Genomic DNA, 16818 nt, shown 5'->3' with positions numbered 1-16818 from the left:
CTGTTTTACAAGAATCTCATGAGACTTGGTCAGTGTCTGTCTAGAAAGTATTTTTATTACACAAAAATTTTGTCTCTTGCAGAAGCTAAGGGTTAAATGGTTAGCAACAAACCTAGCTGTGCTCTCAGGGAGCAAAATGAGGCCTGGTTCACTCAGTGCTGACACTAGTTGATCCCCTAAAGATGGCCTTGAACTCCTGCTGTTTTCCTTGATGTTAGTGCACTGGTGAGCTCCAGATCAAAGTCCCTAGGTTCTGGGTCCCATTCTATTGCTGACAACCTGTAGGGTCTTGGTCAATTCACTTAACTTTTACCTCAGTCTGTCACCTATAAAATGGGTATGTTAGGGACTTCCCTGTCAGCCCAGAGGTTAAGAATTCGTCTTCCAATGCAGGGGCGGCGGGTTTGATCCCTGGTTAGGGAACTAAGATCCCACATGCTGAGGGGCAACTAAGCCTGTGTGTCACAACTACTGAGCCTGCGTGCTACAACTAGAGAGAAGCCTGTGGGCCGTAACTGAGACTCGACACAGCTATAAATAAATAAATAACTTTTAGAATGGATATAATAATCAAAAGAGATTCTGCTGTTTGGCCTACAAATGCTATAAATCTAACTGTGAGAGGTTACTGTTATCAAAGTGGAAAGCTAGGGCCCACTTTGCCCGGGTTGTGGACCTTTCATGGGGTTGCAACTTTGCCAAAGTGTTTCCGTGTATCTCCCAGAGAGCAGCAGGAGGCTTAGGAGTTTGGTCTATGAGAAATACATAGTTTTCTCCTTAGTTTCATCTTACCTGTGTTCATGCTGTGTTCAGCATGGTGTCTGTGGCCAAGGGGAGTTTATTTAAGTGGCAGAAAATCAGTGAAAAAAGTCTCAGAGAAAAGTGGAGAAATGTTGGCACTTTGGGACCCAAACCAGGCGAAAGAAAAAACTTCCAAGGGGGCTCTGTGTCTAAAGACACGGTCTTTACAGTACGTCCTTTCTCTCTCTCCTATGAAAATTTATTGAGCATCTATTGTGTGCCCACACCATGCTAATGTCCCTAGACCAGTTTGTGAGCAGCCCTGGCCCTAACTCTATGCTGTATGGTTGGTAGACAGCTGTGCAGGGACCTGACTGGAACCAAGCCCAATGTTGGCAGGTCCAGGGTTGTGAGATAGAGTGGGGTTGGCCGTCTGCTCCAAGTATCTCCCAAAGCCTTCTGAGTCCTCTGACCTGGCCAGAGATGCCTTGCCTTAGTGAGTGTTGGCTATTGTTCCACTCTCTTTGTGAGCATTATCTTATTCTTCCCAGAAGCTCACTGGGGTAGGGACTATTGTAAAGTCATTTTACAGAGAAGGAAACCAAGGTTTGCTCACTTGTGACATGGTGAGATAGCATTGGAACCTAGACATCACAGCCCTCTCCACCTTCCAACAACCAGGACTGCAGCTCTTTCCCCACCCTCCCTAGGCTCCTGGGGTCACTCTGCTTGTGCAGAGTGCTTGTCACCCACACATATCAAAACCCAGAGGGGACTGAGAATTGACCTAATCCAGGGGGTGGCCTGTAACTGTCAGAGGTGCCAGAGTATCACAGCCCAACTTTGCCTCTCGTTGGGACTACTCTGGAATGTCTTCTTCAGAGGTCCTGCAGGACTAGGCCAAAGTGATTTTCTGTATGACTTTTGCTTTGCGTGGCCTCCTCCCCTCCTTCATCTTCCCTCCCACATACTTCTGATACATCACTAGCTCTTGAGGGTTGGTTTCTGGGAGATTCAGACACCCGGTTATGTATTAGCTGAACTGGGGCAGGATGTTGTTCAGTGGGTGATTCTAAGAGGGAATTTGGAAGTTGTGTCTAGCAGTAATAGCCCCATCAAGAGTCCAATAATTATGTCATCTGGGACCTGCAAAATGCATAGTTTAGTTCAGTTCAGTTGCTCAGTCGTGTCCGACTCTTTGCGATCCCATGAATTGCAGCACGCCAGGCCTCTCTGTCCATCACCAACTCCCGGAGTCTACCCAAACCCATGTCCATCGAGTCAGTGATGCCATCCAACCATCTCATCCTCTGTCGTCCCCTTCTCCTCCTGCCCCCAATCCTACCTAGCATTAGGGTCTTTTCCAATGAGTCAACTCTTCGCATCAGGTGGCCAAAGTATTGGAGTTTCAACTTCAACATCAGTCCTTCCAATGAACACCCAGGATTGATCTCCTTTAGAATGGATTGATTGGATCTCCTTGCAGTCCAAGGGACTCTCAAGAGTCTTCTCCAACACCACAGTTCAAAAGCATCAATTTTGCGGTGCTCAGCTTTCTTCACCGTCCAACTCTCACATCCATACATGACCACTGGAAAAACCATAGCCTTGACTAGACGGACCTTTGTTGGCAAAGTAATGTCTCTGCTTTTAAATATGCTATCTAGGTTGGCCATAACCTTCCTTTCAAGGAGTAAGCGTCTTTTAATTTCATGGCTGCAGTCACCATCAGCAGTGACTTTGGAGACCAAAAAAATAAAGTCAGACACTGTTTCCACTGTTTCCCCATCTATTTCCCATGAAGTGATGGGACCAGATGCCATGATCAAAGATCAACAAAGTCACTTTTACTTTTTACTAATTTTAAAATCACACATTAGGTGAAGGGGTATTTCTAAATTTCACCTTGGTAGGATTCCAGTGATATGTTACCTCAATTACATGAAGCTTCATTTGACCCCATTATCATTGCCCACCTTCTCCATCTAAATGTTCTGTTTCCCATGTGTTCATGTATATGACATTCATGTGGGTGACATTGACTTTATCCCCTGAGATGTTTGCAGATCTTGGTGACCCAACAGCAGAGTTCAGGATTAATATTCTAGGGCTGCATTGTCTAATACACTCACCTCTAGCCTCATGTGGCTACTGAACATTTGAATTATGGCTGGTCTGGACTGAGATGTGCTTTAAGTGTAAAGTATACATGAGGGATTTTGGAGGCTTAGTATAAAAAAAAAAGAATGTAAATTATCTCATTTGTAGCTAAAAATATTTACTACATTTTGAAGTGATAATATTTCTGTATGTATTAGGTTAAATAAAAGATTAAAATTAATTTTATCTCTTTTTTTATGTTTAAAATTATGGTTACTAGGAAATTTTAAATTACACATATAGCTCGCATCAGATTTCTATCAGGTAGCTCTGCTCTAGAGACTCAAAGGGAGGTTTAGGGAGTGAGGTTGTCCAACTCCTCCTAGGAAGACAGGCTGAGCTAAGAAACTGTGTGGTTGCTGTGATGGCAGAGTTCTCTATGGAATCAGGAGGTGGCAAGGTGAGGGCTTCATGATCACACTTTACAAGGTGTGTGGTTCCACACATGACTCTGTGCCCCTCTGGCCAAGAGAGTTTATGGCTGAAAAAATTGGCGTGTAAATCAGTCATCTGTCCAAAGAACATCACTGCTTCTCTGGTTCCAGCCTGGGATTTGTTAACTTTACAGAACTCACATTTACTGTCTGTGTCATGCTGTCATATTCTGGAGGGAGAAGGGTGAAGACGCCAGTTGAGGGAGGAGAGAAGAGGAGGGAGAAGGGTAGGCGATTATTATTGATGAAAACAAAGACAGGAAGAAGGACAGAGGGAGACCCGGGGGAGAAGATCTCACTGGCGAAAACAAAAGGTTCAAAAAGTCAGCTGGTCAAGTAATTTCTTCCTCTCTTTCTTTTTCTCTCTTTTCTCACTGTCTTTCTTTCTGATTTTTTGATGTTTGTTCCTAGAAAACCACAAGCAGTCACCTCCGTTTTGTAGATAAGGAAATAGCAGAAAGAAACTGACCAGTGATTTCCAGAGATAAATAGGAGGTGTGACAAAGGGAGCAGGAAGAGAATTGAGAGGTATAATGCCCTCGGCGTTGGGGTGAAAGTCCCCCTTCTAGAAAGTACATTCTGTCACCAGGGCTCCATCCTGGTGGATCCTGCTTCAGTGAGTACAGTTTCTGGGAAAAGGCTTTGGCATTGTCACAAGCCTCCAGAAGAACCCCACACTTTGAGCCAATATAAAGTAGTTCTAGATGCTGCCAGGTGAGCCAGTAGGGCTCCTGGTGTCCCTTCAGGTCTGGGACTGACTTGGGAACCACGCTTGGGCCTAGCAGAGCAGGACACGTTGGTTCACTAAGCACTCACGGGATGTCTGGTATGTGTTGGGCACCGAGGGACAGACAACAGTCACTTCAGGTTCTGACCTTGGGCACCTTGCTGTCCCACAGGGGCAGACAGGTCTGAAGGGAGTCTGTTTAGATTTGGAGCCAAGGGTCTCAGCTGGACTCACGTTCGCACGTCTCTCTCCCAGGGCCATGTTCTGCAATGATTTAAAGGAGAAGTATGAGAAGAGGATCATTATCAAAGGGGTGGATGCGGAAACCATGCACACTCTTCTGGACTACACGTACACCAGCAAGGCGCTCATCACCAAGCAAAACGTGCAGCGCGTCCTGGAAGCTGCTAACCTTTTCCAGGTGTGTGAACCAACAGGCCCCATGCTCTCCTCTGGAGAGAAGAAAGCAGCACTTCTCTGGAGACCTGCCTGGTCTGGCTCCCAGGCCTGTACCTGGGACACACATACACACACAGCTGGGCCTGTGCTCACTTGAAATGTCCCGAGGGATGGTGAGCTGAGTCACTGACTCCTTAGCAAGATGAAGCCAGGGGAGCTTGGTGCCTAGAACCTACACTTGGTTCCTGACTCCAGGAACAATGACTACAATTTCCAGAAGCCTAATGAGAGTGCAGGGGATTTGGGGGAGCTGCAGTCACCAATTCATATGTGTACTTTCTACTCCTTAGCACAATCCAGGGGTATAGTCACTTTCTCCCACTTCATGGGTGGGGAAATTTAGGCACATAGAGAATAGGTGACAAGGCTGAGATTTGAACCCTGGGCTTTCTGAGCCCAGAGGCCACCTACTTGCCACTATACATACAGCCTCTCAGGGATCAGTGTCTAGACTTCAGGGGAAGCGGGAACTTCACTAGTCAGCAATTTGTGGTGGGTGTGAAGAAGAGCACTTCTCATGAAGGGTGTCATGAAAGATAAATAGAGAACCCTCAAAACTGTCTTACTGTTTACATCTAACTATGTTTCAGTCTGATTATAATAATTATATTTAGTTTAATAAAACAATTAGATGCATGCTGCTAAGTCGCTTCAGTCGTGTCCGACTCTGTGCGACCCCATAGACGGCAGCCCACCAGGTTCCCCCGTCCCTGGGATTCTCCAGGCAAGAATACTGGAGTGGATTGCCATTTCCTTCTCCAGTGCATGAAAGGGAAAAGTGAAAGTGAAGTCGCTCAGTCATGTCTGACTCCTAGCGACCCCATGGGTCTGCAGCCTACCAGGCTCTTCCACCCATGGGATTTTCCAGGCAAGAGTACTGGAGTGGGGTGCCATTGCCTTCTCTGAATTAGATGCATAGCTTCTGTCAATTGTGTCTGCAATTAACACAGGAGTTCCATCCTGAGTTACCATCTTTGCCTAGGTCTAAGATTACACTTTGAACTCAGTTTCATTGGGTTATGACAGAGATTCTCCCATTGAGGATGTTGAGATTTATGATAAACAGAGTCCAGGGACAGGTCAAGATCATTCCCAGGGACTGGAGACGAGCATCAGATCTTGTCTGGGAGTTTGGAGCTGGCATACTCTTGGATAATCAGTAGATCAGGAGTGGAAAGGGACAGAAAACAGAATCTGGGGATGTGGGGAAAGAGGGGTCTAGGGTAGAGATCAGGGACAATGGGATTATCTTTATTGAGGCTGGAGTTGAGGCGGGATTTAAGAAGCCCAGCAAGGGAAGGAAAGTGGAAAGAGGGAGAAAAATCGGGCACTATGATTCTAAGCAATGGGTCTCTTCAGGGTTAACCAATTTTATTGTCTCAGTTTCCTCAGGGCATTTTAAAGATACGGAACAAGTTATTTCCCAAAGGACTAGTCACACCTTATCTGGCAATGTCGCCAAATCAGTTACCATCTGTACACCTAGCCCCTTGCCCTTATCTGTCATTGTCTGCTTAAACCCTCAGCCTTATTCACCGGCAGGTAAATATCCTATTATGTGGAGGGAGGGGCTTAGCAACCTCATGCTCAGCATCCCCTCTACCCACTATTCCGCCAATCTAACTTTAGGGAAATCCTTCTTGTGTCATGGATCTAGTTCAGCTTTTATGCTTTTTCAGAACTTTCTCTTACAAGGCAAGTATCCTCTCTTCACCGATGCCTCCCAAATGACCAATACCTTGAGAGAATCACACCATTCACCATAATTCAATCAAGCCACAGTTGTCATTGTTACCCTCATGCTAATCTCCTTTCCTGGGACCCAAAAAGGGTAGTTGACTTGTCTAAAGATGGACAGGTAACACTGACAGTAATAACAGTAATAGCATCTATGGCTTCAGGTATACTGCCTGACACCAGAGTAGATGCTTAATGAATATAAATTTTATTGAGGACTTACTATGTGCTTTGAGTGACAGTTGGATCTAGTAACCAGGTTTTCTGTTTTTCCCACTAAGTGAAAGTTGGTCCTGTATGATAGGCTGAGGAGATAATGTTGTTTTTCAAAATGCAGTTTTTTAATATTTATAAATTGTAATAACATACAAACTCATTTCAGAAATTAGGAACCCATAAATTGCAATAACATACAAACTCATTTCAGAAATTAGGAACCCGTACAAATAAGCAAAAAAAAAAAAAAAACACCCATAAAAATTACCTACAACCTCCTCCTGTTCAGAGACAATATAGCAGCTTCCTTGGTGTATAGACTTCTGGTCCTTTTCTGTACAGTGACTTATACAGAGAGAGTTAGCAGCTTAGAGCAAAGCTTGGAGCCAGATTGCTGGATTTAAATGCCAGCTCCATTGCTTACTGGCTGTGTGGCTTTGGGTGTGTTTCACAGTTTTGTTGTGCTCCAATTTTCTTGTCAATAAAACAGCCAAACCAAGGAACTCCAAAACAGCCAAACCAAGGAACTCCAAGGAAAGAGAAGATAGGAGAGACCAGGTATATAGAGGGGTGTGTGTGTGTGTGTGCAAATCTTTACTTAACCCCTTTAAGTAAGATGTCCTCACGTGTCTTCTTCAGTCTCTGGTGTCCCTGAGTCCAGAACCTTTCTCCATTGGATAAATCTTCTTGTTAGACTGCAAGGAGTAGGAAGGAGAAGCAGAAGGCTTAACTTCTTAAACCAATTCCCTGCTGTCAGCCTCCACCTATCCTGGAATTCTCAGTTTGGGGGGACTTTACTATTCCTGCTTTTTTGGGGTTCTGAGGGACAAATTTAGTGTGCCCTCTCTTGTCTCAGCAAAGTCACTTACCAGTCTTCATACTGTGTGGTTTGGGGTTACTGATGTCTCTTGGTTTCATTGAGGATGGAGTTTATGTTTCTGTTTCTTGTTCTCCTTTCAGTTTGGGGTGATTTTCCAAGCGAGACCTATAAAAACCCTTTAGATCGTAAATAATCTTTTGTGATAATATTACAAATATTTTCCATTGATTGTATAACTCATAATTTTTAGTTATGGGTTTTTAATGTACAAAGTTTAAAACTAGTATTTAGTCAGATAATGTTGATCACGTCTTTGATAGTTTTTGCCTTTGGTGTGCATTTTTAGAATGACCTTCCCCATTGCTTGATTATGTACTGACTCACAAGTTCATTAGTCTTGTTACATTTAAAGGTTTGATATCTAAATATTTAATATATCTGGAAATTATTTTGGCATACAGTTGTTTCCTCTTTGTCTTCTCCTTCTTTTCATTTTCCCCCAAGTGGTGAGCGTCAATGGAAAGTTTAATAAGCTTTAATGCGAGAGATTGGAGAGGAGGATGGAGACATGATAGAAGTAGAGGAGGGTTTGTTTACTGGTTTTTATATATGTATAATTTTATTTACTTATTTATTTTTGGCTACTGGGTCTTTGTTGCTGCACAGCCTTTTCTCTAGTTGTGGAGCACAGGTTCTAGGGTATGTGGGCTTCAGTAGTTGCGGCCCCGGGTTCTGGAGCTCAGGCTCAATTGTGTATGGGCTTAGCTGCTCCACGGCATGTGGAATCTTCCCAAACCAGGGATCGAACCCTTGTCTCCTGAACTGACAGGCGGATTCTTTACCACTGAGCCACAACGGAAACCCCTATTTTTTTTTTTTTGTACTTATTTGGCTATACCAGGTCTTAGTTGCAGTACACAGGATATTCAATCTTTGTTGCAACGTGCAGGATCTAGTTCCCTGATCAGGGATTGAACCCAGCCCTCCTACATTGAGAGCATGGAGTCTTAGCCACTGGACCACCAGGGAAGTCCCAGGCTTTGCTTACTGTTGATTCTCCTATTCTGATAATACCTCACCTCAAAAATTTTCAAATCTCATTTACTTTCTAGGCAAAAATTAGTAAGTTTCTCTCTGAGGCTATTTTACTGATTTTCCTATGAGTGTTAATTCTTATGAAAATAGGAGAAGAGTACTGTGAGCTTTTGGACATTTATTTAACCCACTTTCTGATTGCTATTGCTTCTGGATACTTTCTTTAAAGTATTAGACATAGAAAACTGGGAATATTTTCATGCCTGAAGGCACCATAAGGAACAGAAGTTTATAGGTTGTTGAAATCACCCTGTGGTTTTAAAATATTATTTATTTTTTTGATAGATAGAACATATCTATTCTAAATCAGAAATATAGGGAGATACAGTGAAACATTTGCCATCTTCACTAATAATTTTCTTCTTCCTGTCTTGCTATCCTTCCTATTCTATGCATGAACCAGGATAAATGTGCGTATATTACCCTCACTCATTGCTTCCATTTTTTAAACAAAAGCTTTGGCACAGTAAACTCTCCATTTTGATGTCTTGCTTTATTTGGCTTCACTATAATTTTTGGAGGTTGTTACAAATCAGGATTTGTAGAGCCGTCTTATTCTTTTCAATGCTGGATAATATCATTCAGGGTCTCTTTAGATGTAAAACACATACAGTTATCTGTAATAATCTCTTATAAGGCAGGGTGGCAGAGCCGAAGGAACGTGGGCTTTGGAGTCAGGCAGAACATGGCTTTAAATCCAAGTTCAGGGGACTTCCCTGGTGGGCCAGTGGCTAAGACTTCGTGCTACCAATGCAGGAGGCCTGGGTTCAAACCCTGGTCAGAGAACTAGATCCCACAGGTCACAACTTAAAAAAAAAAATCCTGCATGCCTCAATGAAGATTGAAGATTCTGAGTGCAGCAACTAAGACCCAGTACACCACCCCCCTCAAAAAAAGAAAAAAAATCCAAGTTCAGTCACTTGTTTTCTGTGTGGCTGTGGATAAGTTATTTAAATTTTCTGAGACTCAGCTTTCTAAATTGTAAAATTAGGATGATAATAATGGCTACCTTCCAGGGAATGTATGCCAGAGTTGGTATTTTATTTTGTCATGTTAGAACCTGTACAGAAGTCTATACCACCCTGACGGTGGGACTGAAATCAGCATGAATCAGATTACCTTGGTTTCCCCACCACAGCTTGTAGTAAAGCTTTCTTAATTGTCACATCTTTGATGTGACTCAGCTGCTCTCTAACTTTCTGATTATCTTCTCAGGTTTCCTTTTACTCTTTTCCTGTTAAACATTGATTGCTTCTCTCTGAGGATTTCTCAGTCCAGAAATGCAGAAGTGAGAATTCAGTTGACCAAACCAATCACCACTATTGATGTTTGACAAGGGTTTTTCAAGGGAGGTCACTTCATGAATTGCTGACCTGTTGACACTGATTGCCCTTGGGTCAAAGGTCTATTGGTGTGGCATGCGTGAGAGTGTGCTCAGTTGCTTCAGCTGTGTCCGACTCTTTGAGACCCTGTGGACTGTAGCCCACCAGGCTTCTCTGTCCATGTGATTCTCCAGGCAAGAATACTGGGGTTGCCATGCCCTCCTCCAGGGGATCTTCCTGACCCAGGGATCGAACCCACGTCTCCTGCATCTCTTGTATTGCAGGCAGATTCTTTACCCACTGCACCACCTAGGAAGCCCAATTTTTATATATAGTAGTGTGTATATGTTAATCCCAAATTCCTAATTTGTCTCTCTCCCAACCCTGCCATCCCCTTTGGTAACCATAAGTTTGTTTTCTATGTCTATGAGTCTATTTCTGTTTTGTAAATAAGTTCATTTGTAACATTTTATTAAATTCCACATATAAGTGATATCATATATTTGTCTTTCTCATCTGTTATTTTTCTAATCTTGAACTTAATTTCTGTTCTGAGCTCCTCATTCTACCAGTAGCAGAAACTGTAGTCAACATAATAACTCTCTTTGGGAAAGCCTTATCAATTCAGGATTTGGCTGGCTTAGATAGTTCCAGGGTGCATTTACACTGTGGCAGGACACTGTATAAAGAGGTATCTGGCCCAGGCTTACCATGGTCATTTGCATCATTGGTTCATGCTGGGACCTGCTGGAAGTCTATATTCCCATCAGTTTCTCTCTTGATCATCAACCCCTTCCCCACTGGCATCAACTGAAAGTCCTTAGATCCATCTGGTTCTGGCCATCACTCCTTGCTGGTTATTTTTCATTTTCCTGGTCCTGTTTTCAAGGCCTCTTCAGTCTGCCAGTGCTCTCAGCTACCTCCGTGTCCCTCTAAGGGGCACACAAGAAACACCCATTTCCTCTCCTGTGAGAATCTTTAACTACAGGGAACTCAGAGCAGCTGCCCGAGGCCCCCTTTGTCTAGAAACAACATGTTCTAGTTTCTCTTCTGCTGCTGCTATTCCAGACTGCTGCTTTTCTGATTTCATCTTGGCAGTCGAGGCACACATTCTCTGGTCCTCATATCCACAACCTCTAAGGGCTTCCAGCACCCCCCTCACTCTGGAGTTCTGGCCTGCTTTGAGAGGCAGGAACCATCCTAGGGACCCACACCTGCTTCTCACTCCATTACTAGACTTCTACTTTCTCCTGTCTCTTCCAAGAGAACTGGTATTTCCTCCAGTGTGAGAAAAGCTGAATCTTACATTATTACCCAATCTCCTATTTCTACTGTTTTGGCATAAAATTTAAGCCTATGCTCTTAGTATTCTGGAGTTTGAAGGTCAAAAGTCCCAGTTATTACCGCTAATTGGTGGTTTCAAAACTATTTTTCTAGTATAAGTTCTAAAAGTATATTTAGAAACACAAAAGCCAAAATTGTCTTCTTTCATCTGCTCTCTCGCCCTTCTCTGAATCAGTAAGCCTGGAACGCCCTACTTATTGTTTACAAGTTGTGGAATAAGGAAGTGAGATGTGGGATTTTAGTTGTAATGTCATCCACAATGCTACCAGATGCTGACTTTTTCTGCTACCTAACTACACAAATTACTAAGTATCTGCTGTGTGCAAGGTACTTCGTGAGTAGCTTTCAGGGTGAAATAAAGATAAAAATTGTAAATATAGATCACATTTAAGTAGCAATTTATCACATTCTTTCCCCTACATGATCCTATTTGATATTGACAATAGTTCTGAGCATGAGCAGGCCAGGTAGTCTCATTCCCTGATAATGAGACTGTAAGGTGGGTTTATTATTCCCATCACTTTCTAGATGTGGCTTAGAGTTCAGTTCATCAAGTGGCAGAGTTTTGATTTGGGTCTAAACCCAGAACTTCTGGCTCCTGTACCTGCCTCCATTACTACTGCTGAAGACTCAAAAACTAGGATTCCCAGTGAGCTTCCAGACCTCAAGGCAGAATGTAGAAATTTCTGGCTCTGAAGAAGTTGGACTTCATAGAATGGGTAGGATTTCAACAAGTGGCAGCTGGGTTTGGGAAAATGTATTTCAGGCAGAAGGAACTTTTAAACAAAGACTGAAGGTTTCACCTTCTCTACCTGCTGTCCCACTTGTTGCAGCTGTGTGCATGGACCTGCTTCTTAGGACCTGGCTTCTCCTTATTTACACGCTTCTGTGCTATATACAAGTGTTCTCTCTCTCTCACACACACATACTCACACACATGCATGAGCACACACACATACACTCCCAATCCCCCAAAATCTTGAGCATCAGCTATGTCCCAGACACCATCATTCTGTTTAATGGCTTATAATGGTGTCCCTCCCTGGCCTTCACACTCTCCCTGGGCTGAGTCACTAAGCCACAGCTGTACCACTTGCCCCTTGAATCTTCGTGTGGCCCGCATAGACCCACTATTGCATGCCACTAGCCTATTGGGGCCCCGTTGTGTCCTCTGGGAACTCAGAGGCTGTCTGTTGCCTGAATCTCTACCAAACTTGCCACACCCTTGGGCACTGCCCCTTTCTTTTCATTTTGATTCCACTTATGAGGTAAGTGCACCTCTATGCGCCTTAGTCTCCCAGCACCTGCCCCACCTTAGTGAGTGGACCTTTTGCAGGTCTTAGCTCCTTCCTTTCCTGCCCACTCTGTATAGCTTCCAGGAAACAGCAGATCTTTCAGTCAAGTCTAGAGCAAGAACTGAAAATCTAAAGGGAGCAGATGGCTTCCTAAGGTGGGAGAGTGTATTCCCATAGAGTCTTAGGCGGGTGTCTGGCTTGAGCGAGAGGAGCAAAAGCCGAAGATTAGAATCAGTGGTAACTTAAAATTTGTATGAAGACTGCTCATTATTATCAATACAGACCCCACAAGAGAATGGCTTGATGTTTTGTATCTATTGCCTGGGAAGACAAAAATAGTGACAAATATTTACAGTGAATTCAGAAGCACTTTCCAATAAATTTTAATTTTGTTAATCTCATCAACAATTAACACACTCTTCACATATACTGATTTGTTGGGGCTTGAAGTTAAAAATATCAATGTCTTTATAGGTCATTTGCAAGGACTCCAAGGCCACACAGGGACTGTGGTCAATAGGATTCCTGATTTGGACCAAAATAGGACTTAAGTTATTCTGGAGTGGATTTGAAGGAACCTCTAGTGAAATGTGGAATCACAGTGGTGAGATCCTTTAGGATGCCTGGTTCTGGAGAGTGTACAGGGAGGCAGCAGAGGGGCTGTGGGGATGGGGGGAGGTGCATTCTCTTTGAGGCAGACACTTCTCATGGGAACTGCAAACATGTTTCAAGTGGTTTCTTTGATTGTATTTTTAGTCTCCCTGCTCTGAGAGTCAGGTGCCTGGGTGTAAACTTTTACTCACATGCCCCCCCACCCCAAACAGGAAGTTGATTATCTGTTACCAATATCTGTCATCACTCAGGTTTAATATATAAATTAATGTGTCATTGGAACAGACTGAGATCTGAAAACTTACCCTAAAGTCCTAAATAATCTTGAATATGAAAAAGCAAAACCAGATATTTTTAAAGAGAAGAGTTTCTTGCCTCCACGACTGGCCCGCATATCAGTGGTTTCCCAGCCACTGGCTGGGACCCCGTGATTCTGACTAACAGTACCCTCACACTCAGAAGTGTTTCAGTTCAGTTCAGTTCAGTTCAGTCACTCAGTTGCGTCCGACTCTTTGCAACCCCCTGGACTGCAGCACGCCAGGCATCCCTGTCCATCACCAACTCCCGGAGTTTACTCAAACTCATGTCCATCGAGTCGGTGATGCCACCCAATCATCTCATCCTCTGTCATCCCCTTCTCCTCCCACCTTCAATCTTTCCCAGCATCAGGGTCTTTTCCAGTGAGTCAGTTCTTCGCATCAGGTGGCCAAAGTATTGGAGTTTCAGCTTCAACATCAGTCCTTCCAATGGATATTCAGGACTAATTGCCTTTAGGATGGACTGGTTGGATCTCCTTGCAGCACAAGGGACTCTCAAGAGTCTTCTCCAGCACCACAGTTCAAAAGCATCAACTCTTTGGTGCTCAGCTTTCTTTATAGTCCAACTCTCACATCCATACATGACTACTGGAAAAACCATAGATTTAATTAGATGGAACTTTGTTGGCAAAGTAGTGTCTCTGCTTTTTAATATGCTGTCTAGGTTGGTCATAACTTTCCTTCCAAGCAGCAAACGTCTTTTAATTTCATGGCTGCAGTCACCATCTGCAGTGATTTTGGAGCCCCTCAAAATCAAGACTCTCACTGTTTCCACTGTTTCCTCATCTATTTGCCATGAAGTGACGGGACCAGATGCCATGATCTTAGTTTTCTGAATGTTGAGTTTAAAGCCAACTTTTTCACTCTCCTCTTTCACTTTCATCAAGAGGCTCTTTAGTTCTTCTTTGCTTTCTGCCATAAGGGTGGTGTCAATCTGCATATCTGAGGTTATTGATAGTTCTCCTGGCAATCTTGATTCCAGCTTGTGCTTCATCCAGCCCAGCGTTTCTCATGATGTACTCTGCATATAAGTTAAATAAGCAGGGTGACAATACACAGCCTTGACGTACTCCTTTCCCAATTTGGAACTGGTCTGTTGTTCCATGTCCAGTTCTAACTGTTGCTTTCTGACCTGCATACAGATTTCTCAAGAGGCAGGTCAGGTGATCTGGTATTCTCATCTCTTTAAGAATTTTCCAGAGTTTCCAGAAGTGTTTATTGAAGCACATTCTGGGGGGAATGTAGGCAACTTGGAGACCCTCCATTCACCCTTGTCCTTACAAATCCTCTTTGGACTCTCCTGGAATTTTGTCAGCTCAACAATGCAACAGTTACAAAGGCAAGGTGATGCTCAGTGAGGAGAATTAGCCAGGTGCTCTCCAGTATCATTGCTACCACCTACCAACTGTGTGACTTGGGCTACACACTTGACTCTTTGAATTCTCTCTTCCATCCTCTGTACCAATGGTAATATTAATATCTACTTAAAATATATTCATTAAAAAAAGAAAATGTATTCATTAAACAAAATAATGGATGAGAAATTATCTAGCACAGATTGTGGTACATACTAGGTCCCTGAAAAATATTTTCTTCCTCTTTCTCTTCTTCCCTTCTTTCTCTCCTTTTGCTAGAGTTTGTGCTAAGTGCTGCTGGAAATTAAAACACAAGTATGACCTAGTACCTACCCTTGAGGTACTGGACCGTAGTACAAAATAGAAATGTAATCATTGTTGTACTAGAGGGTCAGTGAGTTGCCTAGTAGAGCCCAGCGGAGGGAGGAGTTGATTCCATGTGGGGCAGCTGGAGAAGCCATGAAAGAGGAAGTGGCTTTTGAGAAAGAACTTCATGAATATATAGGATTTCTCCACTTCTTTCCCCTTCCCTTCTCTTCTGTCTCCCTCCTTTCCTTTTAACCAAGTAGTTACCCAGAATAAAATTGTCCAGAGGCAGGGAAGTCTCCAAGCACAGTCTGGTTAAGACCTTGGCTCTGTGTCTTTCTGGTCCTTTGGGTTGGCTGTCCCTCTTGTATTGGTTTTGTCCTCAGGTGGATGGATACCAGAGAGCAACTCAGTGTCTCCTGCAACACAATTCCCAGAAAAATTCCATGTGTGCAAACAAATTTTTGCACACAATGTAGGGGTTCAGAAACTCGCAAGAGCATCTGTTGGTCCCAGATTGAACAACTCTGAATGAAGAAAACAGCCCTGTGTAGATAAAGTGATGGCTGTGGTACTCACTTCTTCCTCCTTTTTGAGGGAGACTTAAAAGGGGGCTTCTCAGTTGTAGATGGGATGAACTCTCTTGAATCCTTTCTTTAAAAGCGGGGCTCCAGAGTCAAACTTGCATGGGTGATGGGAAGAGGATTTTAGCAGGTACAGATGAGGGAAAAAGGTGGTCCTGGCTGACAAAATGGTGTGAGCATAGAAAGGCACTGTGATAGTGCTGACAGGTAAGCTTAGGGCTTTTTTGGGAAGGTGAGTAGACAGGTGTGACTCCAGGGAGAGTCCCAGTGCTGATGTATAGGCACGGCTTGAGGGGTAAGGGTAGACTTTCTCAGTCTAGGCAGTGGCATCACTGAACTCTGTCACACAGTGTTTATCCCAGCAGTAATTGTACACAGTCTGTATGATTATTTGATTCCTACCTGTCTCCCCCACTGTCTGCCTTTTCCAATGAGCCTGGGCACTGTGTTTCTTTCTGCTCCCCTTGGTACCCCCAGCTGAGGGCCTATGATCTAACAGATGCTCAATACATATTAGGGAGAAGAACAGGTGGATGAACGGTTTCTGAGTGGGGAGAGACACGTGTGGATCACTGTTTCTCACACATGTGAACTTTGCTACTTGATTTTATTCTCTTTCCTGGTTCCCTTCTTTGCTCATCAGTGGTCATCATGCTGGGGTAAGTACTGGCATCTTGTCAGCTGGGCCTTCCTGGGTCTGGACAGATCAGACCATCTGAGTTCTCCAGTGAAGTGTACAAATCGCCCTTGGCATCTGCACACAAGCCCTTGTCCTGTACACACACTATTTGACTGGAGGTGACTTGAAATAATGTAAAAACATATATTTTTGGAACAAGATAAGACTTTCAAATTTTAGCTCTACCTCTCATTTTAAGTCTCTGAAGAAATTACTTCACTCTTCTGAAACTGTTTCCTCATTTATAAAACAGCAATGATACAATAACAAGTCTCTACTTGATACTGTTGTTGTATGTATTAAATGAGCTGGTTAACAGAAAGGACTGGCACATAGTATGTGTTCTTTCTTTCTTTCTTTTTACATTTTATTTTCTCGTTGTGTACTTGAAAATCACAAGAAAATATTTATTTTATTTTTTCTGATTTTGAAAGCAACTTCATGCTCAGTGCAGAAAACTTGATCTCTACAGCAAAATCTAAAAAATAAATTAATAACTTTATCTGCAAAACTTAGTTGAGATAACCACCATTAGCATTTTGATGTATTTCCTTCTAGTGTTTTCTGTATTTGTGAGTGTAGATAGAATAAATAGATAATTCCTCCACAAGACAC

The 16818-nt window shown here is 43.2% G+C and overlaps 1 protein-coding gene across 9 annotated transcripts in view; it reads left to right on the top strand.

The window, feature by feature from the left end:
* KLHL6 (kelch like family member 6) overlaps positions 1-16818 on the top strand; it is a 113532-nt gene that overhangs the window by 75279 nt on the left and 21435 nt on the right. For 5 of the 9 annotated variants that reach the window (XM_081571182.1, XM_081571184.1, XM_081571181.1 and 2 more), the window contains one exon: positions 4318-4483. In XM_081571182.1, coding sequence (XP_081427308.1) covers positions 4322-4483 — 162 coding nt within the window. In that variant the 5' untranslated portion in view covers positions 4318-4321. Of the gene's footprint in view, positions 1-3746; positions 3864-4317; positions 4484-16818 lie in introns of all 9 variants that reach the window. The other 4 variants (XM_081571185.1, XM_081571188.1, XM_081571183.1 and 1 more) reach the window with 1 other exon arrangement.

The sequence above is a fragment of the Giraffa tippelskirchi genome, chromosome 2, assembly GCF_054371585.1.
Source record: "Giraffa tippelskirchi isolate mGirTip1 chromosome 2, T2T-mGirTip1v1.2.pri, whole genome shotgun sequence".
Taxonomy (NCBI): domain Eukaryota; kingdom Metazoa; phylum Chordata; class Mammalia; order Artiodactyla; family Giraffidae; genus Giraffa; species Giraffa tippelskirchi.
This window is presented reverse-complemented; position numbering and strand designations above follow the sequence as displayed.